General features: G+C 37.9%; 1 protein-coding gene across 4 annotated transcripts in view; it reads right to left on the bottom strand.

The window, feature by feature from the left end:
* Positions 1-1,609: 1,609 nt before the first annotated feature.
* The window catches only part of INO80 (INO80 complex ATPase subunit), a 62,276-nt gene continuing 42,848 nt past the window's right edge, over positions 1,610-21,037 (bottom strand). For all 4 annotated transcript variants that reach the window (XM_042813967.1, XM_042813965.1, XM_042813966.1 and 1 more), the window contains 10 exons: positions 17,415-17,542; positions 13,310-13,404; positions 10,559-10,631; positions 9,189-9,347; positions 8,131-8,233; positions 7,475-7,563; positions 6,470-6,625; positions 5,263-5,422; positions 4,270-4,485; positions 1,610-3,640 (listed from right to left, as the gene is read on the bottom strand). In XM_042813967.1, the coding sequence (XP_042669901.1) occupies positions 3,423-3,640; positions 4,270-4,485; positions 5,263-5,422; positions 6,470-6,625; positions 7,475-7,563; positions 8,131-8,233; positions 9,189-9,347; positions 10,559-10,631; positions 13,310-13,404; positions 17,415-17,542 (1,397 nt within the window). In that variant the 3' untranslated portion in view covers positions 1,610-3,422. The remainder of the gene's footprint in view (positions 3,641-4,269; positions 4,486-5,262; positions 5,423-6,469; positions 6,626-7,474; positions 7,564-8,130; positions 8,234-9,188; positions 9,348-10,558; positions 10,632-13,309; positions 13,405-17,414; positions 17,543-21,037) is intronic.

The raw sequence follows: 21,037 nt of genomic DNA on the forward strand, positions 1-21,037 counted from the left end.
GCACAGAGCTTTTCCCACTGAGTTTGATGTGCCTTTTCCCCTGAGAAATGCTGCTAAGGGAAATACTTCAGGAAAATGGCAATAAAGCAAACCACAGCCCTAGGCAGACAGATGGCATTCCACAAACAGAACATGATACAGCAGAGACACTGTGGTGGGAAAAGCATGCAACAGAAAAGGGAAAAGGCACAGAAATAGTATTACATTTGGTCACTGTGATATTAGTACAGTGAAGTTAAGAACTGAGGCAATTCTAGATGAAAATTCTTCCCCAGCAACCTGTTCAGCTCTTTGCAAAATAAGATGTAGCAGCTGACTAAAAGGGGACAACAGAATGAGAAAATGGCTTGGAGTAATATCCAGGGAACTGTATTTAACAGTTCTGCAGTAACTGCTGAGTGAAGATATCAATGCTATCATGAAATAATAAGAGGAATACACAGCAAGCCCAACTTCCCATAAAGCACACTGACATCTATTTCACCATTTCAACCACACTCCATTAATTCAATATTCTGTTTCTGCCAGCAGTAAATACCTCACTCCCTTAGAGGAAAGGGACATTCCTTGCCATTAATCCCCAAAACAAGCACACAATGCACAGAGTGAAAAGATGCTCAGACTGGAACCTCAAAGAACAAAACTGCAACATCCATTTTAGGAACAGTTCTTTTTCCCCAGTGTAGATCACAAAACTTCCCTCATCTCCTTAAAAGTGTTTCCACTCTTTGTCTATCTAGCACTACTTAATTCCCCAAACCAAATCAATGAGTAGAATAGCCTTGACATGAACTCCTTCTAATTCCTTGATCAATATCTCAGAATCCCAGCTCTTCTATGATATATAATACAAAGAATTCATCTGTTTACATTTTTCGCATATTTTGAACTGGATCTGATCTAGAAGTTCCTTTACTGCCATGTTTGGTCTTCCTGAATTTGCTGGTCTGCAAGCAGCCAGGCTACTGCTACTTTTGCCAAAACTTGTGATACCATTCAGTATTTCGTCTGAAGATTAAACACGTTTTTAATATGCTATTGTCAGTTTTCACAGTATCAATACTTTGATCTTCCAAAGGCACACACACAACAGTATACGTTTTTCACAGTCTTTTCAAGTGATAAATGTATTTTTCTCTTCACTCCAGATTACATGAAATTAACACCATTATCTTGCAGTGCAAAAATAAAAGTTGCAACCCAAGTCATTTCACTTCAATGGGAAAAAAAAAAAAAATTTGCTTTTAAGGAATTTTTCTTTTAAAATAAAAATCTGTAGAGAATGACGCCCCAAAACAATCAACCGTGTTAAAATCACCCATCATAACTCAGATACCACTATGCAATTACAGCTGCTTCTGTTTCCTTGTGACCTGTTGCGTACCTGCTCCAAAGCAGCTTGCCACATAACTGGTGTATACACACATGGGATAACGTGCACAGTTGTAGCTGAAAAAGGTTACAGAATGTGACACTCGGAGGAATGTAAAGACACCAGAGCATTACACTGAGCAGCATGTCCCCAGGTGCACTTGCAGATGTGCACCCTCCATGCTCTCTTCCCTAACCCTCTCATTTGTTTTAAGTATAAAAACCACAAAGACGCTGATTTACATAAAATTATCTCACTCCATTTTATTTAAGATTTTCTTCTCCAGTTAGTAAAAGAAAGGTGTGTCTCTCTTTATACATATGTACAAGTTCAGTTATAAAAATAGACAGCACATTCAAAGAGAAAAAAAGGCTTGGCATTTGTCTGATTCCCTCTAACTATCATATATACATGTGAATACAAGGGGAAGGGAGAAATCTTCGATGAGTTAATTAAACACAATCTCTCCCTCAATTATCCCCTGCAAATCTGTTTAAAAATCAATCTAACTAAGCTCAGTTCTGCTATTTTCAGGTGTGCAAATTAGAGGCAGAGCCAACAGGAAGCACTTGCTCCACACTGTAGGACGCCAGGCAAAGGATTCGGGGTTGGAAAAAAAATAAAATAATAATAATAATAAGTCATCTTCCACTGTCATAGCCCAGACCTGCAACTCATAACTTGCTTCTCTCTTGATGGATTGAAAGTGCCCTGGCAGAACAGCCTTTTAATTCAATGTGTCAGACAGAAGAACTGCCCCACACCTACATCTCAGTGCAATGCAGACAATGCTTACAGCAAAGCAAGGGCCTACAGAGGGGTTTGTGCATTGAGGAAGGAGAAGGAGCAATAGGAGAATGAGAACACAGATGGGCACTGGCAGCCCTGCTTCTATCAGCCTATGGGAGATGGCTACCAGTACCTGCACATGGCAGGGAACTCAACCAAGCTACGTCTGATGATCACAAAGATGAAGGGAAAACACACTGGAAGAACAATCAATGGATGGCTGGGATACAAGACAAATTTTCTCCCCAGGATTTGGCTGGAAAGGGGAATGGCACAGTTCTCTTTCTCAGTGCTGTTTTTCATCACTCCGCTCGCAGAGCTGCTAGCTGCAGAACCATGCTCTGCTATGGCACAGTGAGAGGAACAGCAGCAAACTCTTCCTCGGCACTGCAGCTTTCCCTCTTCTTGAGATCTGTACAAGTAGAGCCTGATTACGTTCCTGAGCCTTTACGAGCTCAGCACACCTCAAAAATGAGAAAAATCATTCTAAGTACAGTGAATGCTCACACTGGTAAGAACTCTGAAACACAAACCAAACCACTGGCTTGTGGCTTCTTCCACTGTACAAAGCAGAGGCAGTGCTGCTGCTCCCACTAGACCTGTCAGAGCTCTTACCCTATTCTTGACAAACCGTGCTGACAAGAATCTGCTCCCCAGAAACCCCCTGAGATACCCTCCTTTGCATTTCAAACCTTCAAGAAAACAAAAAAATAAACGAACAAAAAAAAAACCAACCAGAGGTCCACACTAGAAGAATACAAGATTTTTTTGATCACACCATGTCCTCAGCTAGGCCCCCAGTTAGCCCCTGCACGTACACCAACCAGCTCCCAGTACAGAAATGTCTTCTGACTCTGGCATTCAGATACTGATTTCATTGAATAAAACTAAAGCTGAGTTCCACCTCAAGCTACAAGAGAGAAAATACACTGGTGTGACTTCAAGTTACACACAGCTTCGAGATTTTGCATGGAGTACCTGGATGCTTTCTCAGGAATCTCTGTCAGATACACATCATAAAACCACATCTGACACTCTCTCCAGACCCCTTTCCATCCTTCTCGCAGTGTCTGCAAAGATAATTATTTGGGATACACATAATCAAAGTGCTCACATAAACCACCCATTCCTATTGTGCTTTGATTTTCTTTTCACACAGCTGCATGACAGCACAAGGCATTCATTTGCATGCCTTCAGCTTGCAGGGTGGTCTTCTCCAATAGCCAACACAGTTTAGACAAACTTTGGGGGTTCAAAATTACTACCGAGCACCTGAGGTGTGGGCACCTTTGCTCTGCTTCCGAATGGCAGTTTCTGATACAAGACTGCTGGTCAGGTTTAAGCTTTTGGGGGTGCCACAAACACTGTTTCCTTTGCTCAGAGGCGAACTCAAAGGAGAAGAGGCGCTTGAAGGTCCAAAATCTGCCAGTCCAGAAGGCCGAATAATTGCTGTTTGTAGAGGGCTACTTGAAGACATGCCTAGCAACAGAAGAGAATCAAATTCCTTGTGAGCACATCATACCAAGTCCATGTCGCACTTCAACAACAACAACAAAAATAAATGGCAACAATACACTAACACTTAGTCCTAAGAGTACAACATATTCATGATTTTTGAGACTTTGATTAAGAGGGATGGCCTTAACATACACATCTTGCATTTATACCCAGGGTCAACTGGGTTACCTAATGTAAATGCTGAAGCTCCACCACAACCCATTTAGAACATTTTGGAACCTAATGCTGTAAACTGAACATGACAGCAATACAGAAAAGCAACACATAAACCCATGGGATAAAGAGCACTATCTCATTTGTCTGGGTGACAAAATTAAAAATGAAAGAGAAGTATTTGGTATGAGATAATTCAAATGGCAGATGAAGCTTCTGCAGGACTAGTGTTTCAAAGTCCTCTGTGGTGACAATGGCTGTCCTCTCACACCGTCACAGCATTACACTGCACTCTGCCTGGATCTCAGAATATGCTGTACAAGCAACACCAGCAATCCAACGGTTTTATCTATTTTTTGACAGGCCGTAAACAAGCCAACGCCCTAACTCACGGGGTTGGCTGTGCTCAGGTCTGCTGCCCCCTTTTCCCCACGTACCTTTGGAGACACTGTACCCGTACGCTGCATACGCCGCTGCAGAGGCTGCTGCCGCCCCGGCTTTGGCACCTGCCATTGCAGCCGCGCTTCCTGCTATCGATTTCCGGCTTCTGCTCTTCCCGGTGCCCTTAGATCCAGCATTCCCTCCTTTAGGACGACCGCGGTTTCGACTTGACTGGCCCCTGCCAGTGAGAGGTGTATCTTGCACTGAAACTCCTTCATGAAAAAAGTGGTAGAACAGTAACTGCTATGGCATGTTGGATGACTCACAGGTGAATATAGCCTCGCAGCTATCTCTTATCTACATTAGTGCTGTTCCTGTTAACTGATGCTGTTCATTTACATTAACACAGACATTCAAGTTGTCATCTCATGAAAAGAAATTATATATTCTTGAACATTCACTGATTATATTTTATTAACTCAAATTCCTCGTCATTGTTACAAATCCTACCCGCATACAGATGGAGAATTCTGAGTTCTACTTCAGGATGAAGCATTTTTTTTTTACTGAAGGAACATTTCATCTTTCCTTTCACTATTTGTATAGAAACTCATTAAAGAATGATGGCTCTCTTTGTTTCAGAGTAGAAAGTTATGGTAATTAGAAACTTTTACCATACTTTAAAACCATAGCTGCTTCAAACACGCCGTGGAAATAGAGAACTGATTATTAGCCCTATGGCAAATACAAGGAAAGGCTTAGGAATTAAATATTTCTGTGGTTGTCCATCATTTGGTAAGGTGGGCCCACTATAATATCGAAAGAGGGGTAAAACTCCTAGGAGAGTAAAACAGGAAAAAGGAAATTGTAATGAATGACAGACAATAAACAGATTTCCTAACAAATCAGATTTCTCAATGATAAGGTAAATTATTTTGCGCAAATCTTGCCAATCATGGACAGAATTTAGTTCAGTTATAGAATACGTGTCACCTAGGCACACAAAGTAAAGTTTTAGTGCTAGTAGTAAATAAGGCATGAGTACCAACCATTTATGGTGTCTGAAACCGAGCCAGTAATGGAAGCAGGAGAGTTTGTTGCCCTCGACTGAGGTGCTGAAGAAGCTGGATCATCCACAATCACAAGCATATCATTGCTGCTCTCATCAGGAGGGATAGAGCCCATATGTAGCTCACTGCTGATGGATATCTAAACACAAGCAGAAAGAACAAAACTGTTATCTTCTCAGGTTAGGAAAAGGAAGGGAACAACCACAATAAGACACACAGTCACAAGTAATTAAATAGTACATGTTCTGATTTCTCTCACTTTCTCTAACAGCATGATACATATCCTGCCTACTCACACCCTCTATTTACATGCTGAGCAGCAGTAAAAACCTCCAAGAGTTACTTAATGTCAACTGATGAATGTAAATGTTAAGAAGCAGGAAACTAATAGGTTCAGCAAAGACTTAAGAAAGCTGCTGCACAACTGTTCATTTTTCTGATTGCTAGAGAGAAAACAAAAGGACTCTTAACCTAATAGTAGTACCAAGAAAAATCTTTATCAGAAAGAGAATTAATACAACATACGAATCTCAATCAACATAGTATAGAACAAAACATATTTGTTGCCAAAAATTGTTTTCAATTCAATTCGAAAAACAGATGAAGGAAAAGAGGATGTGCACCACTGGAAATTTACAGTCTTAATTCAGGATTAAAAACACATCAATTCAGAATCAGAAGCAAGGAAGGAAGTAGAGATGAGATGCAGATGAGACTAGTGAGGAGTACTTACAAAGACACCAAAATAAGGAGCTAGTCTAGGGATATTGCTTTGCTCAGGAGCAGAAAGACTGCTCTTGCTATGGAAGGTAATGGCATAGAAGGAGGGCAAGCAGTTATAAATACAAACATAACAAAGGAAAGGGAAAGCAGGAAGATAGTGGGAGCGCAGGCAGAAATGGAGAAATTTCAGGGGATGTGAAAGGAAGAGAGTTTTATGATATTAGCTTGCTCCAAGAAAAGATAGAGAGCAAAGTAAAGGGGGCATAATGGTATGTTAATACAGAGGAACTACAGTGGGTAGTTTACTGTCTGCTTCAATTAATTACTTTTTCTTCCATGGCTCATCGTTAAGACATTCCACGTAACTACATATTTGGACTCTGTACCAGCTGAAAAGCAAGAACTCTACAAGGTGTAAGATCACAACTGAAACAGCATATGGTTTAAAGAAGCAAAGTCCCACCTCACTGAAAGGACTGGGCATGGCAGAGTCTACACTGACAAAGGAATCATCCCCATCAGCGGACAGGTTGGAGTTATCAGCTGAGGGAACAAACGGGATCACAAGGTTCATGCCCTCTTTCTTTCTCTTCCCATCCAATTCATCCTCCTTCTTCTTCTGAAATAGATAAAACAGAAGAAAGAATAAAAATTGTAATTAAAACAGAATAAATGGAGTAAGAAAGGTAAAATTTCAACATTCAATGTAGTATCATAACTCAAGGAATGCCATGTCCAGAACTATCCAAAACAAGTTTCTGAAAGACATAAGAACAGATTTCTTTTTCTTCATAAAAAAGCTGGAATGCCATAGAATTATTCCTAGGGAATTACTTTGATTTCTACTGCCTTCTGGAGTAAGCTTGAAATTCATTACCATTAATACAAAATTATTAATGCAAAATCTTCCACTCTCAAAAATACAGAATTTTCATAAACATTTTTCATAAAATAATTCATAAAATAATTTTTATAAATTCTTTAAAAACAAGCAATTAAACAAACAAAAACTAATATTCCCTCATTCCATGCAAGCCACATAGCTGTTTGGGTTTTATCTATATTTGGTGCGTCATTTCTATTCCATTTTCATCCTTGCAGAACAAAATTTTAATTAAGTCTCCATTTTATATGCTATAAAATGATCATTTAATTGTTTTTTTGTTTTTTTTTTTTCAACTTGATTCCCAAAATTGTCTGCAGGCTGCCAATGATCCGTGCTGTGTAAAAACACAGTACTTCCTTTTTTTAAGTTGCAAATGATATTAAAATATTGGAAGCTATGTGTTACATATTTTGTAACAACTGTATTCTGATTAAGAAAGTACCAGATTGATGTTCAGTGATGAAGAGAAGTCTTTACTCATTAGACAGACATTGCATAAAAATACTTCCGTGCCACATGACAGTGTGCCTGAAGCCTTTCAGCCTGTCAATGATTTAAAAAACCTCTCCTGCATCAAGATACCTTTTCAGCATATTTTTCCCTTTTACGTTTACGTTCCTTCACACGATTTGTTTCTTCTTGCTGTCGCTTCTCCTCTTGACGCTGACGCACTGTCAGAAAAGAAACACAAGTTGTCACCGCTGAAAAGATAATTCATATCCTTTCCTGAATCTTATAAGCTCTAGTTCTTACACAGCTGTGATGAAAAGTCACCTACAGTAAAACCAAAGCACACTGATAAACAAAAAAACTGATAAACAAAAATATATTAAAACTCTGTGTCCAAATTACTAAGAAACCTTACAGTTAAAGCAAAAGTCTTCTTTCAAACATGTGTACCTCTGGTACAGCTTCAAAACTACAATGAAATGCACTACTCTTTTTAATACTTTCCTTGTCGTGACCTATATAACACTTGCTAAAGCTTTGTTTTAAGGAACAACCTAATGATCCTGAATGAATGCCAATAAAAACTTGCATCATCATGTCTCTCTTGCACAACCTCATTCCTCAGCTCAGCAGTGACACAAGACCAGTTTGTACTAACAAGAGTGGTAATACAAAATAGGCCAGGAAAGATTGTAAGAAATACATGTGTTCGTAGAGATAAAAACACGGATTTCACAGGCTAATGAAGTGGAAGATGGAGAAAATGCTGTAACATGAATTTCACGTACATTTCTTTTCTAGTTCTTCATCGTCTAGTAGAAGACTGACCACCTCTTTTGGCTTCAAAGTGTCAGGTTTGAAATTGCCACCTGAAATTACCATTCGTTGGATCTAGGGGAAAGAGAGAAGAAATTACACAAAAAAGCCAGGAAATATTATCATACTCTTCATTGAAAGCCAGGCAAAAAAAAAAAACAACAAGACAAGTACAAGTGTGTAAAGTCAAATAGATTTTAACTTCAGTCAGCATCTCAGCTCAAGTAATTAATTCCAACTCTTATTACCTCAACTCTACTGAAAAGAAGTAAGAGGCACAACTGAGCAATAAAGCTTTTGTGTAAGTCAATTTTGATGGTTCAGACTGCCAGCAAAAAGACTGCACTTTCAGGTTGATGTCAGGTGATTAACTGCAGTATAACTATAGCAAAACGGATGAGACTGAACAAGAGAAACGCAAATGCATTCAGCTGGGGATGCTTCAGTTGCAGTGTCATGATCAGCATCTAATTAAGAAAAAAAGCTAGAAGAAAAAATGCTAATCCTGAGCATACACAACATTTAAGCCTTTCATACAGTATACCTACTGCTAACAAAAAAAGTGATTGTGAGTAATTTTTTCTTGCCAGTAAAGTATCATGAGGTTTAAAGTTTCTAATACGTTCACTGCTTGATGCTGCAAGGACACTGAGCTCTTCTGGCAAACCACACACCTCAGTAACTGTCCCTTGGTTATTTTCCAAATTTCTTTAAAAAAAAAAAAAAAAAATACAAAACAGATGTGGTATGACATGGTAACATTAGAGGAATCGGTATAGCCCTGACACAGCAGACATGCAGAGGCCTGAGTAGTTTCACTGTATCATAAGAAATAATTTCCATGAATTCATGGTGAAAATAATTAGCTTCTTCCCAGTTTATATAATGCAGCTGTAATGATGCTGTGTCTGGGGACACAGATTTGTTTCCCTGCAGATATTTTTATATTTCTTTCCTGATTCTGATACGCATTTTCTGATACTGTTTCTGTACTGTATCTTCTTATTCCAGATAACTTCTTTATTCCTACCTCACTCTTTTCCTTAGCTCTTTGTAAGATGCGCTCCTCAATGGTGCCTTTACATATCAATCTGTACACAGTGACTTGTTTTGTCTGTCCCAACCTATGTGCCCGGTCCATGGCTTGCTGGTCTACTGTTGGATTCCAATCACTGTCATAGAAAATTACCTGTAAGAGAATACCAGAACAAGATGAATTAAATAAAACCATATATTTAGGGTAATTGGATATTAAACAAAAAACTAACACACCAAAAAAAAAGAGTCCCCCTATATGCCTCTGAAAATGACCAGCTTTGGCCAGTCTTCTAAAATCTTTTTCAATGCATTTCAAATGCATTCAAACAAATCCACACTGTCAATGTTTCAACTTTTTGTTGTTAAGTACTACAACTTAAATATTTTCTGCTTTGGAAGCACAAAACTCTCAATAAGGTGATAAAATTGTTTTATCACCTTATGAAGTCACCGTCATTCAATCAGCCTATAACCAACTACATCATGAAACCATTTTAAAGTTTTCTTTAAGAAGAAAAATCCCATCAAATCAGGATTTTTCACAAAATCCTACACAATTTTTATTTAGAACTGAATAGTTTAGTCTAACTCCAGTGTTTTTACTATGAAATACTGAAATACCAAATTTGTTTTACCCTATCATTCCATAACTGCAATTTATGCACTGTAAATATAAACACAGATATGAAAATAAATTTTAGCTTGCAAAGTATTGAGAAAGCTACACAAACACACAACTAAGAACACTCATCCTGTTCTTAGCAAGAACATGCTAGCATTTCCATCTGTTCATTTCCTCTGTTGAAGCAACTTCAATGGAGGGAACTTTTCAACCCTGAAAATCCCACAGATAGCTTTCTTCTGATTTCTGATTTTCAGGATGACTGTTACCTGTGCTACTGATTCCTTTGCTGCTAAACCTTTAGAGCAAGCAGCCACAGAAGAAATGTATGAAAATGGTATTTGCACCTGCAGTAAGCCCAGTCATCCAACACCTTTCTAGACTGTCTAACATTCCTTCTTGCCACATACATCAGTATATCTAATGGCAACCAAAACCTGTAAACCAGGTGCCCAATATTCTAGAATTTTATCGATAAGACAACATTGCATTACAAATACAAGCAAAGTAAGTAAGGCAATTGATGCAAATAGCACTGTTAAAATAATATTAATTAGCATGGGTGTAAGAGTTTCAGCTTCTGCACAGCAACACCAATTTTCCTAGATAAATAGTGGGGCTAGGAGACATGAAATAAGCAGCCTGGGAAAAACAGTGGTTGGAGGGATATGAGAACTGAAAGCTAAAAATCAGTAAGCTTATTCATTTTGTTCTGTATTACTTTATGATACTTCACCTACCGTATCTGCAGCGGTAAGGTTAATGCCCAGCCCTCCAGCTCTTGTGCTTAACAGGAACACAAAAATGTCATTCCTGGAGAAGAAAAGTTAAAAAAACACCTTATTTTGTGCATGCTGAACAAGAAGTAACCACGGAAGTAAGTTTTTTGACCCAAGTTATCAGGGCTATTTTTATTACTTGAACACTTCAGAACGTTTTGTGCTGCTCATAAGCAAGAGAAAAACATACAAAAAGTGAATATAAAAATCAAGACTGCTGGAACAAGCAAACATTCAGCTTGCAAAAGCAGCTTCTTATCTCTTATCAAAACAAACTATAGCTTGTTTATCTTGACCACATTGGAAATTAAGATTTGACACAGACAAAGAGTAATTTATTGTTTCACAGAACGGATCAATGTTAAAAAATAAAATAAAAAAAAACTTGCACTAACACCGCTCAATTGATAAAGAAAAATTAATGCTCACACTGTCTAAGTGCAATTTTTGTTCTAATTTCGATGCTTTGAAGAGAACAAACAACTTCTGCAGAAAAAAAAAAAAGAATACACTTCTATAGAAGTACGCTGGCAAATAGAGAGGTACATTATAAAAAGACAAGGGTCTATAAGCAGAAACAGATGTCCATCAGTTGAAGGAATCAACTCTAGCCCTAACTGTGCTGCTGATTTATATTACAAGTTTTGTTCTCTTTCGTCCAGTTTTCTTACATACATACAAAATGAAGGAGACAGACCCTATGCAGGACAACCAAGTACTGACAAAAACCCGAGTGGTAACAGTTAAATCAGGATTTCTTTTAAGGTTGTGAACCTCACTAGTGCAACTGGTATGGGGCCTGCAGCATGTACACTGTGTCTGTCTGTGCACAGGTTGGCATAAAGCAAAGAGAAGTAAAGAGGACCTCAAAGAGGTTGACATCCTTTGACGGGGCACAGCAAGAGAAGTGCTTAAGAGAAGACACTGTGCAATGCCACATCGTTTCGGTACCACCATGTCCATACACTGATGCATGCAACATTAGTAAGGAACCAGAAGCTCTTGATGAATAGGCAGTCTGTCCCTGAGTCCTCTAAGGTGCATTTCTAGCCCTTGCTGGGGCAAGTAGAGGTACTGCATGCCATTGCATGCCAACAGACAGCTAAAACAATTATTTAAAGTATGAATTAAATAAATAAACTCCATCTTGAGCTGCTGGCAGCTGAGAGGAATTAAAGCCAAGCTAACCAACTCTAGACTTTATCTGTCAGGTATGCAAGCCAATGAAGCCAGCAGGTACTATTTACTATCTAGCTAATCCTTGGCCAGGAAGTCTTTTGACTCTTCCAACGATAGTGGAACATGCATATAGACAGTCACCTGAACATCCAGCTTTGAAATGCTTCTGGAAATGCCATATGGAAAGGAAAGAAAGAGGACAGTGCCACAGACTACAGGAACGAATTATGGTTACATATTTTGAGCACCCTGCTAGGACATCCTGCAGCATAGTTTAGTCTCACTCAGGCTTTTTTTCCTGAAAACATTCTCATAAGTAAATCATGTATAAGAGGAATTCAAATAACATTTTAATAGGAACTCTTGTTTATACTGGCTGACCTATATCTCAAAGGGATTTCCTGTCAAAATGATTATTTTTCTTTAGTTGTTCTATTCATTAATAAAAACAAATTTCTTTTTATTAATAAAAACAATTTTCTTGACTTCTCCGGTTAAAGGACCTTACAGGAAGAAGTGTCAGGATTCCAGTAGGACATCACAGCCAGCATAGAACAGGGAGAAAAGCACTGCACAGTCCTTCCACATCAGACATTGGCACACATGCTTTTCAAGTTCTATTGCTCTGAGGAGCTCCTGCAACCTTCAGCTGTGATACCCTGGGACAGTTAACACTAGGACTAGAGTCATGTGCTTTCACCTTGCAGCAAACCATCAGTGAACCTAACTTGTCTGAAAAACAAAAGTGACCTTCTTAAAAGCACACATCCACATTCAGGAAGGGTAACCTTACTAATAACTATGATACCAAAGTAATATCCTACCAAGCCATACTTCATGATTAAAAGGAAACTTAATAACCATAAATTCAGTTGTTTATTTTTAATGTGCTTCAATGGAGACAAGGTTATGCTAAAATATTTGAACTTGTAAGATGATTACATAGCTTTCTTTCCTGATGTGCAAGTAAAAGTTGCAAGAATCCATCTTGTTTTTCTAAACTGACAGGCAGCATGTCTTACAACTTAACACTTGCTCATCCCCGCCTCCCTCTCTGTTCAAGCTTTCTTAATGAAGCCTGCTGCATTAACGATAAAATCATTTATTTACACTGCTACTCTGTGAAACATGCTTAAGTGACATGGCTCATTTTGTAGCACAGCACTTCCAAAGCTCTAGCACATGCAAGATTTTCCATTTCTTTATTGTGTCAGTTCTCAGAGTACATAATAACTGAAGAATATTTTCCCTGTTCCTATTCAACTTCTTTATAAGCAATAGAATACTTGGACTGGAACAAACAATTACAAGTACACTAAAACTTGCTTCCTGTACTGTTTCACAGACGATTAATTTCTATAGGTTTAGCATCAATACAACTGACTTCTGGCCAGCAAACCATCAGGAAACTTTCAGCTAAATGAGGTCTATCAGATATTATAAAGCACGAATGTCATTTACTTCCATTGCATCCTACACCAACTCTTTACATATACATGACTAACCACACAAACATCTATTAAAATATATTACCTGTTTTGAAAATCCGCTACCATATCCCTTCGTTCAGAAATCTTTGAAGAACCATCCAATCTCATGTAGGTATGCTTCCTATAAACCATATATTCCTGCAGAGAACACACACCAGAAAAATACAGTTGCTCTTAAAACTGCTCAGTCTTGATTATTCACCATAAAGAGGATAATAAATAAATAAATGAAAATCAACACAATAAAAGCAGAATTGTTGCTTGGGGGGAAGAACACCTAAATGCCATTGGTAAATGCTATAAGCAATCTTACGCAAACAATACTTTATTATTTCAGAAATGAAAGCTACCCTTAATAACTTGACAGTTTTTGTATTTCTTGTAAGGTAAGAGGTGAATGATGATGCCACTTCAGAGTCGGGCTGCAGACAGTGTTGTTACAGCACTTTTTCTACAAATAAATCTATTAAGTAAATAAAAATCATTGACCTACGAAACTTATGTTCATAAAGTCTAAGCTTTTACCAATCCCTGAGCTTTCACTGTACCAATGAACCTTTTCTAACTAACCACTGGTACCTGCTGCCTGTTAATTATGAACCTCTGACCAGTGGTTTTAAAAAACCTAGTACTGTACACCAACACCTGCCCAGGCTTTATCTCAGTGATAAAGAACCCGGTAAGCAATGGAAATACTGATGTTAGCCCTCAGTAGCAGAAGTGAACCCATTACCTGGACAAAAATCAAATGGCATCAACCAGAAATGCTGTAGGCAGAAGACTTTTCCAATGAAACACATTTTTCATGCTCTAAAGTACTTAGCATTTTCTGGTAACTGTGCAACTATCAATACAATCTGAATTACACAGAAAGCTCTGCAGGCTATACATATATCCTTACTGCTTCTTTACAAATATACCCTTTGATATTTTAACACTGTGAGCCTTGGCTGACAAGGCACAACTCCTACTGGTTATATTTCTTAGATTTAACTCTACTGGTGCATGTGTTTGTTTCCTAGCTGCTGTGACTGCAAGTGAAGACAGAATGGAAACAGATGGTGCTTTAGCAGCAAGAACTATTGGACTCATCTTGTTCCAAGCTTCAACATTCAGCAGATAAACTGCTGTGCAGTGTGAAGACATGGCAGTATTTGCACTCTAACGAACCCTCCTCTGATAGTACCATGCTCAGCTCTCCTTTCCACCTAGCCTTAGGGCTCCTGCTTCTCCTTCATTTTACTTCATCAGTGCAGAAGAGGTGAAAGAGCTGCCATGCTATAAGGAACCTGAGAAAAAGACTGCTGTGCTAGAGAGAAGCTTCAACATGTAGCAGATGAAAGAGAAAAGGAGGTAAATAAAATTAACAATGCTGAAGAGGCCAAAAATCACATGTGGTTTACCTCTACAAAGCAGGGCTTATGGGTTGTAGGATTTATGGAGCAAAGCAACAGGATTTTGAAGCAAAGAACAACTGCTTAGCCACACAGGCACTCAAGCCCTAATTTATTATTGATTTATTCCACATCTACATCAGCTTTCTGCCACCAAATGAAACCAGAGCAATACAGTTGTCAACTAGGCGCTACGTGACCTTTTCTCCAAATCTGATCAACCCTTTTTCAATTATCACACGGGCTTTCTCTTTCCATTTCTTTCTCACTGTCTCTATGTGCATTTACACTGATTTAGTACTTCAACATCTTTAGTATTCCCTCATCTCAGAATTACCACCTCTCCACCAGCATCTTCTAACCAAACTTCACAAACAGAAAACAACTTCCACTCAGTCATTTATCCTAGACCTTAGACATTTTCACTACCACACAATCTACAGAAGAACAAGCTATAAAAGTGCTCCTTGAGTCTTCAGTGCTGATACTTCTCTCAAAAACTGCTTTTTTTTTTACTTTCGTGTTATTTCATAGTCCAGATCAAGTACTGTTACATTTTAACACAACTAATACATGTTTGGTAGCATACAATTAATGCATCGAACTTCATTCAGAATATAATTTGAGTCCTCATCAAACATTATTCCCCCTGAAATAATTAACAATTATTCTTCCTTACAGGAAACAACAATCATATTAAAAAAAAAAAGACAAAAAAAACCCATGACATTAATCTAAGAAGGTACAAAATAAACAACTGCCTGAAATGATGATACTGAAATTCTATTTATCTCTTTCAGCCAAAAGAAAATCTTTTTCCTCTTTGCATTTATACTTACCATTTCATAGCAGCAAAACTAACCATAGTTCTTCAGCTGAAGCTAAATCAAACAAACATTGACTTTGTAAACAATATGCTTTGTGCTCTCTGTCATGCACAGATTAAGTACAATATAATAACAGCAGTTATACTCACACCAGCAAAATACTGTTTAAAGAAACAGGATATCTTATGTTTTTGCATGCAAGTAGGCTGAGGGGATGCATTCCGATATCACTGGTAAGGAAAAAAGTCTACTGTAAGAAAATCCTTGCAAAAGAGGGATTTCAGTCCTTGCTTCACTTGTAGCCTGCTTAGCTTCAATTTCCATTAAGTGGTGGGAGAAAACTAAAACAGGAGACTTGGTAGGTGGCTTATGTGAGCAACAACGCTGAACAAGTGAAGCTGAAAACTTAGGAGGTACAATAGCAAAATGGTGTGCTCCCAAGCCTTTACAATGGAATGTAACAGAAAACAAAGAAGCATCAAACACTCCGTTCTATGAGTTTGATGGTGTAACAGAGTGGCAACAAACCTGGACCACATCCAACATTTACCAAAAAAAAAAAAAAAAGAAAAAAAAAAAGAAAAAAAGGGAAAGAGCTGAGATACACCATTGCAACCATGCAAGTTCTTCTTTTCTTCACAGCTTGTGATGATTTATTGCACTATTAACTGCTGACCTTAAATACACTCCTCCTCCTCATATGAGACTGAGACAGCTATTAGGTTCAGGCTTTTCATTTGTTCTCTTCTAGTGGAGAAGACAACAGCTCAAGTAAAACACTGCTGAGGGAGCCCATGTACATCTAGAACTAATGGCTGAAGTATCACAGGACCTTCATGTTTTATCAGGGCTGAAATTACACTGCCAAATGCAAATATTGTCTTATCTGTTACATATTCAGTCAGAAAATTTTATCTCTTTGAAACTAATGAACATCAAGTTTCCTACTCAGAATTAGATAGTCATAAAAACTACTATGACTAATTCTTCATTGATAAAGGATGGAAGCATTGCAACACAAGACAATCTCTTTTTTTTTTTTTTTTTTCCCAGATCCAGAGAAAAAAACCCAAAATTTGCTGTCTTCAACAGAAGTCCAGAGAAAGAGGCATTTTTTTTTCAAAACACTGTAAGTATTACAAATAGGAAATAAAATTAATAAGCCTCTCACTGATGTCATTTCAGATTAGCTCTACAGTGACATGGCTGCGAATCAAATAGTGATTATTTTTTTTTCTTCTAAGGCAGACTGGCTGTATTTAAATATTGAGTATCAGTTACTGATTTCTTTCCTATCATATATGCCAGATAACCTCTTCTTATTATGTCTATTCTGTATTCTTATTATGTCTATCAAACTGGAATAAAATGACAGAGGGAAACATACACAGAGTAAAGGTCTGTGAAATTACCAGCAACATTCATATAACAGAAAATTGATGATTGTTCTCACTTTTCCTTCCAATACACAGGCATCAAAAGAAACTAGAAGAAAGCAGTTCAGAACCAGCGAAAGAGGCTAATTAAGCCATGCAAAATCTCTCCACAGGGCAGTGCAAACAACAAAAATTTACAAAGACTCAAGATGTAACTAAAAAATTTCATACAGAAGCCACACCTGGCTCAGAAAGCCCTCAAGCTGCAAAACACTGGACACAGAGAATAACTGTGAAGTATCACTATTCTTATACATCTTCCCCTAACCATCTGTGCTGTACACTGCTGGAAGTTTGACAACAAGTCAGACCTTCAGTCTACTTTCGTATAGCAGATCTTATTCACTCACGTTAATGCATTTGTTGGGTAACCCTCAGTGTAACCACTTTAAGTCAGGCTTGCTGCATTCAAATTTTTGTATTTTCTCCAAAACACAGTTACTAAATTTGCACCTTCAGAATTTGCCTCCTGTAGGCTACAGCTCTCTTACCTCCAGTAAGTCAATCATCCGTGTCATCTGAGAGTAGATAAGAACTCTGTGCCCTTGAGATTTCAGCCTTGTCAACAGAAGATCAAGAGCATGAAGTTTTCCACTGTCGGTGATCAGACTCTCCTTGTCTAAGAAGAAATGGAAGAAAAGAAGTAATACAGTCAAAATAGCTACAAAGCAATGGTTTAAGTAAATTCTAAGTTTTGCTCGCCCTTCACAACATTATAATTCCTAAATGGCAACAGAAGAGATGGCAACATCCCTCTGGCTGACACTCATGGTAATGCTGCTGACAGTGACTTTTGTTTGCTGGGACAGGACTACATGAACTTATCCACTTGGCAAATTACATCACAGATTGATCTGCTCATGAGAAGGGAAACAGATGTTCTTTGGACAGTCGTTTCTCCCTTCTAAGGATCAATCCTATCCAGTTCAACAACAGTAACATATCTTTACAGTTCCCTTCCCACACAATAATGCTGTCCTTTGGACATTTGCTGCTACCCACTGCTGAGCTTTAGACTCTTTCCTCACAAACCTGATTTCAAGACCAAACTCATCACCAGCACAGAAGCTGAAAAACAGTTCTCTAGGTCACTGTAAAACAACTGCCCCTTCACAGCACTGCCTTAATTTTTACTTCTCTTTCCTGCCCTCCACCTTTTTTTTCTGTTTAAGAAACATTTCCAAACTTCAATCTTGTAAATCATTGCAGATTTTATACTTCGTGTCCTCCCTATTTCAGCACTGCTTATGAAGTATTTTTCAGGAAGGACATCTTCCTGTTTGTACATTCTCTACATAAACTTCAGTAAACAATACATTACTGTTGAAAGAGGATGAAGAGACATTTTCTTCCAAAAAAATTATCTGTTGGGAAAGTCACCGATCATTCTTTATTCTTTGGCATGTCTGAATTTAGGTCTACAGCCAAAACAGAAAGTTGAGAACTGCAAATGGTACAGGCTAGTACAGAGTCAAAATATTTTCAACGCATCCAGCAGGTAATGTTTCCCACAGTTCCGGTTGCATTGAATAAATTAACTGATAGTCTGAAGAAAATCCAGCTTCCCTTGAGGCAGCTGACAGTCTTGTACTATATTTCAAACAAACAGCATATACAAAAAATAATTTGTTCATCTGAGCACAGTGCATTTTTGTATAGCTAAAACCAACCACAAGTTTCCACGCTTGTGAAAAAGATGAACACAGAGCTTAAGTGGAGAACTCTGCTCCTAAAAATGCTCATGAGCATCGCACCAACAAGGTTTTTGTCCTCATGCAGTGATGTGGCACAGAGGGCTCGTTTGGTTCTTGCATGTACAACCACACGGAGAAAAAGCAGACAAGTAGCTGTTCTTCTACATAATTCAAAAGATTATTTTGAAACAACACGATAAGGTTTATGGTCATTTTATGAAAAGTTGCAAAAAAAAAAAAAAAAAAAAAGAGAAGCATTGGGAAAATAATCCTCCAGATTTCTGTGCATTTAAAAGCTTTTCCTGCAGTGAGGAGTTCTGAAACTTGATGAACTCCGATTTTTCAAAGACCAATTGGCAATACACGAGGTTTTTCTTCTGGCCAAAAGTTTTCAACAACAGAAGAGAACTTTATACTGGATACAGAGTATCCAGTAATTTATGTCAAAACCATAAAAATTGAGCATGCTTCTCTCCTTAGTCTCCTAACAGAGAAGGAAAAACTAGTGAGCCAAAGTTTTATCCAGAAACATGGTGGATTCTTCATCATTTCAGTCTTTCCAATCAAGATCTCAAGAAAAACTACATTCTTAAGTTTAAACATAAAGAATGGGTTTGATGCTGGAATTACTGGAATTGTATCAGGCCATCAGAAGCTGAAGCCACAGTACTGTGTTCTGACACTCAAAAAACTGTGAACTATCATTGACAGTTAGAACTATCAGCTTTTATATCTGCACTGTAAGATGGTGCTGTGAATGCTTTCTGCCTTGCTAAGTGCATAGCTGTCCTTCTGCATTACACCAGCTAAGAATTTGAGACAGAAAAGCTCTGCTCATTTTTGCTTCACTGCCTATTTGGATGCTCACTGTTGTATTTTATTTCGTTCTCCCTTTATAAAGAAAAATCTCATCTGATGGTGATCTTGTTGCTTTGCCAGGAAGAAGTACCATATCATTACTTGAATCATTACCAACTATCTCGTGGAATTCACCAACTGGAGAGCCACATCAAGTAGATACTGTAAGGAAAACTCAAGGCTACAGCTCAGGCTGGCATTTGTATTAACTACAATGGAGTGTATAATTCTGAAACCTAGAATAGAGCTCAGTCTCACCTGCATACAAATTAATACAAATTAATAATTTTATACATTCCTCTAAGGAAACCCAAACTTTTAACTTCGGCAGTTAGATAAAATAGAAATGAGTTACTCTCCTTACTCTTTACACTAAATGTTATTCTTGCTATCAAATCAAAGTCATGACATTTTGATTTTATTCAAATTGCTCAACCTGCTATTTCAGAATGAATTAAATAGACATAAGTAACATGAAAAATCTAGATATGCTTGCCAAAATAACATGATCATTAACCAAAAGCCATTCGTCTGAAAGGAAACTGAGAGAACCGGGTTTGTTCACAAGTCCATCTAGACTAACTCATACATCACGTTTCCAGAAGTAAAAAGCTACTGTTTTTCTACAACAAGCATGATAGGTAGAACTAAGTTTTGCGAAATGGAAATGATGCATATCCTTTGCTACTGGCTCCTTAATATTCCATTGCATAAGTAGCTATTTTTGAGTTGCACTAGAATGCAAATTAAAAGAATTGATTTACAGATGGTTTTACAGTCTGAAAAGCTAGTTAACAGTTCATAATTTGTCTAACATCTCAGCATCTGAGCAGACCGCACTGATGAGAAAGCTTTTTCAGGATAGCAAAACAAAACCAACAAAAAAAAAAAGATCTGTCATCTTTGGAAGAGAGAACCGTATGACTACAAGCCTGACAACTTCACTGTGCTATCTCAATATCGCTGTTTTCCAAAGTCATGTTTTCGCATGCTTAAAGCCTGCCACCTAGTGCTTCAAAGGACAGACTGTGCAAAGTCCTAACAAAAAGCGTAATATTTTTTTGCCCCATGGTTGGAAAACATCTCAATTATTTTAAAGTGTCTTCCATCTCTAGTTTTTCCCATTGCTATTTCTCACTTCCTTTTACCCTGGCGAAAGAAAGTGGCCACTTTTATTAAGTAGGATTTTCAAAATTCGTAGTTCTACAATTTTAATAATCAGTGAAAGCTTTCAACAACAGTGTATTCTGATATACATATTAATAGCATAAGCAAATGAACTTATAAAATTTTGAACCAGTCAGGTGATGAGATCCTGGATTACACTTCAAAGAATGATTCTTAAGGCACATTTTTTTGGGTTCTTCTTTAGCACTGTATGACAGACACTAAACAACGAAAGGACAGCAACTGTAAAATTCTACTCTGTGGCTTTCCGTTTGAAAAAAAGCTCCTGCCTCCAGCTGTGGACAATAATTATCTACAAGGAGATACTTTGGGTTCCTATGGCCTGGGAAGAACAGCTAGAAATGATTATGACTCAAAATAACCCCAGTCAGGAG

The sequence above is a fragment of the Centrocercus urophasianus genome, unplaced genomic scaffold (genome assembly GCF_019232065.1).
Source record: "Centrocercus urophasianus isolate 14NV4802_14NV808 unplaced genomic scaffold, USGS_Curo_1.0 seq_14, whole genome shotgun sequence".
In the NCBI taxonomy this organism is placed as follows: domain Eukaryota; kingdom Metazoa; phylum Chordata; class Aves; order Galliformes; family Phasianidae; genus Centrocercus; species Centrocercus urophasianus.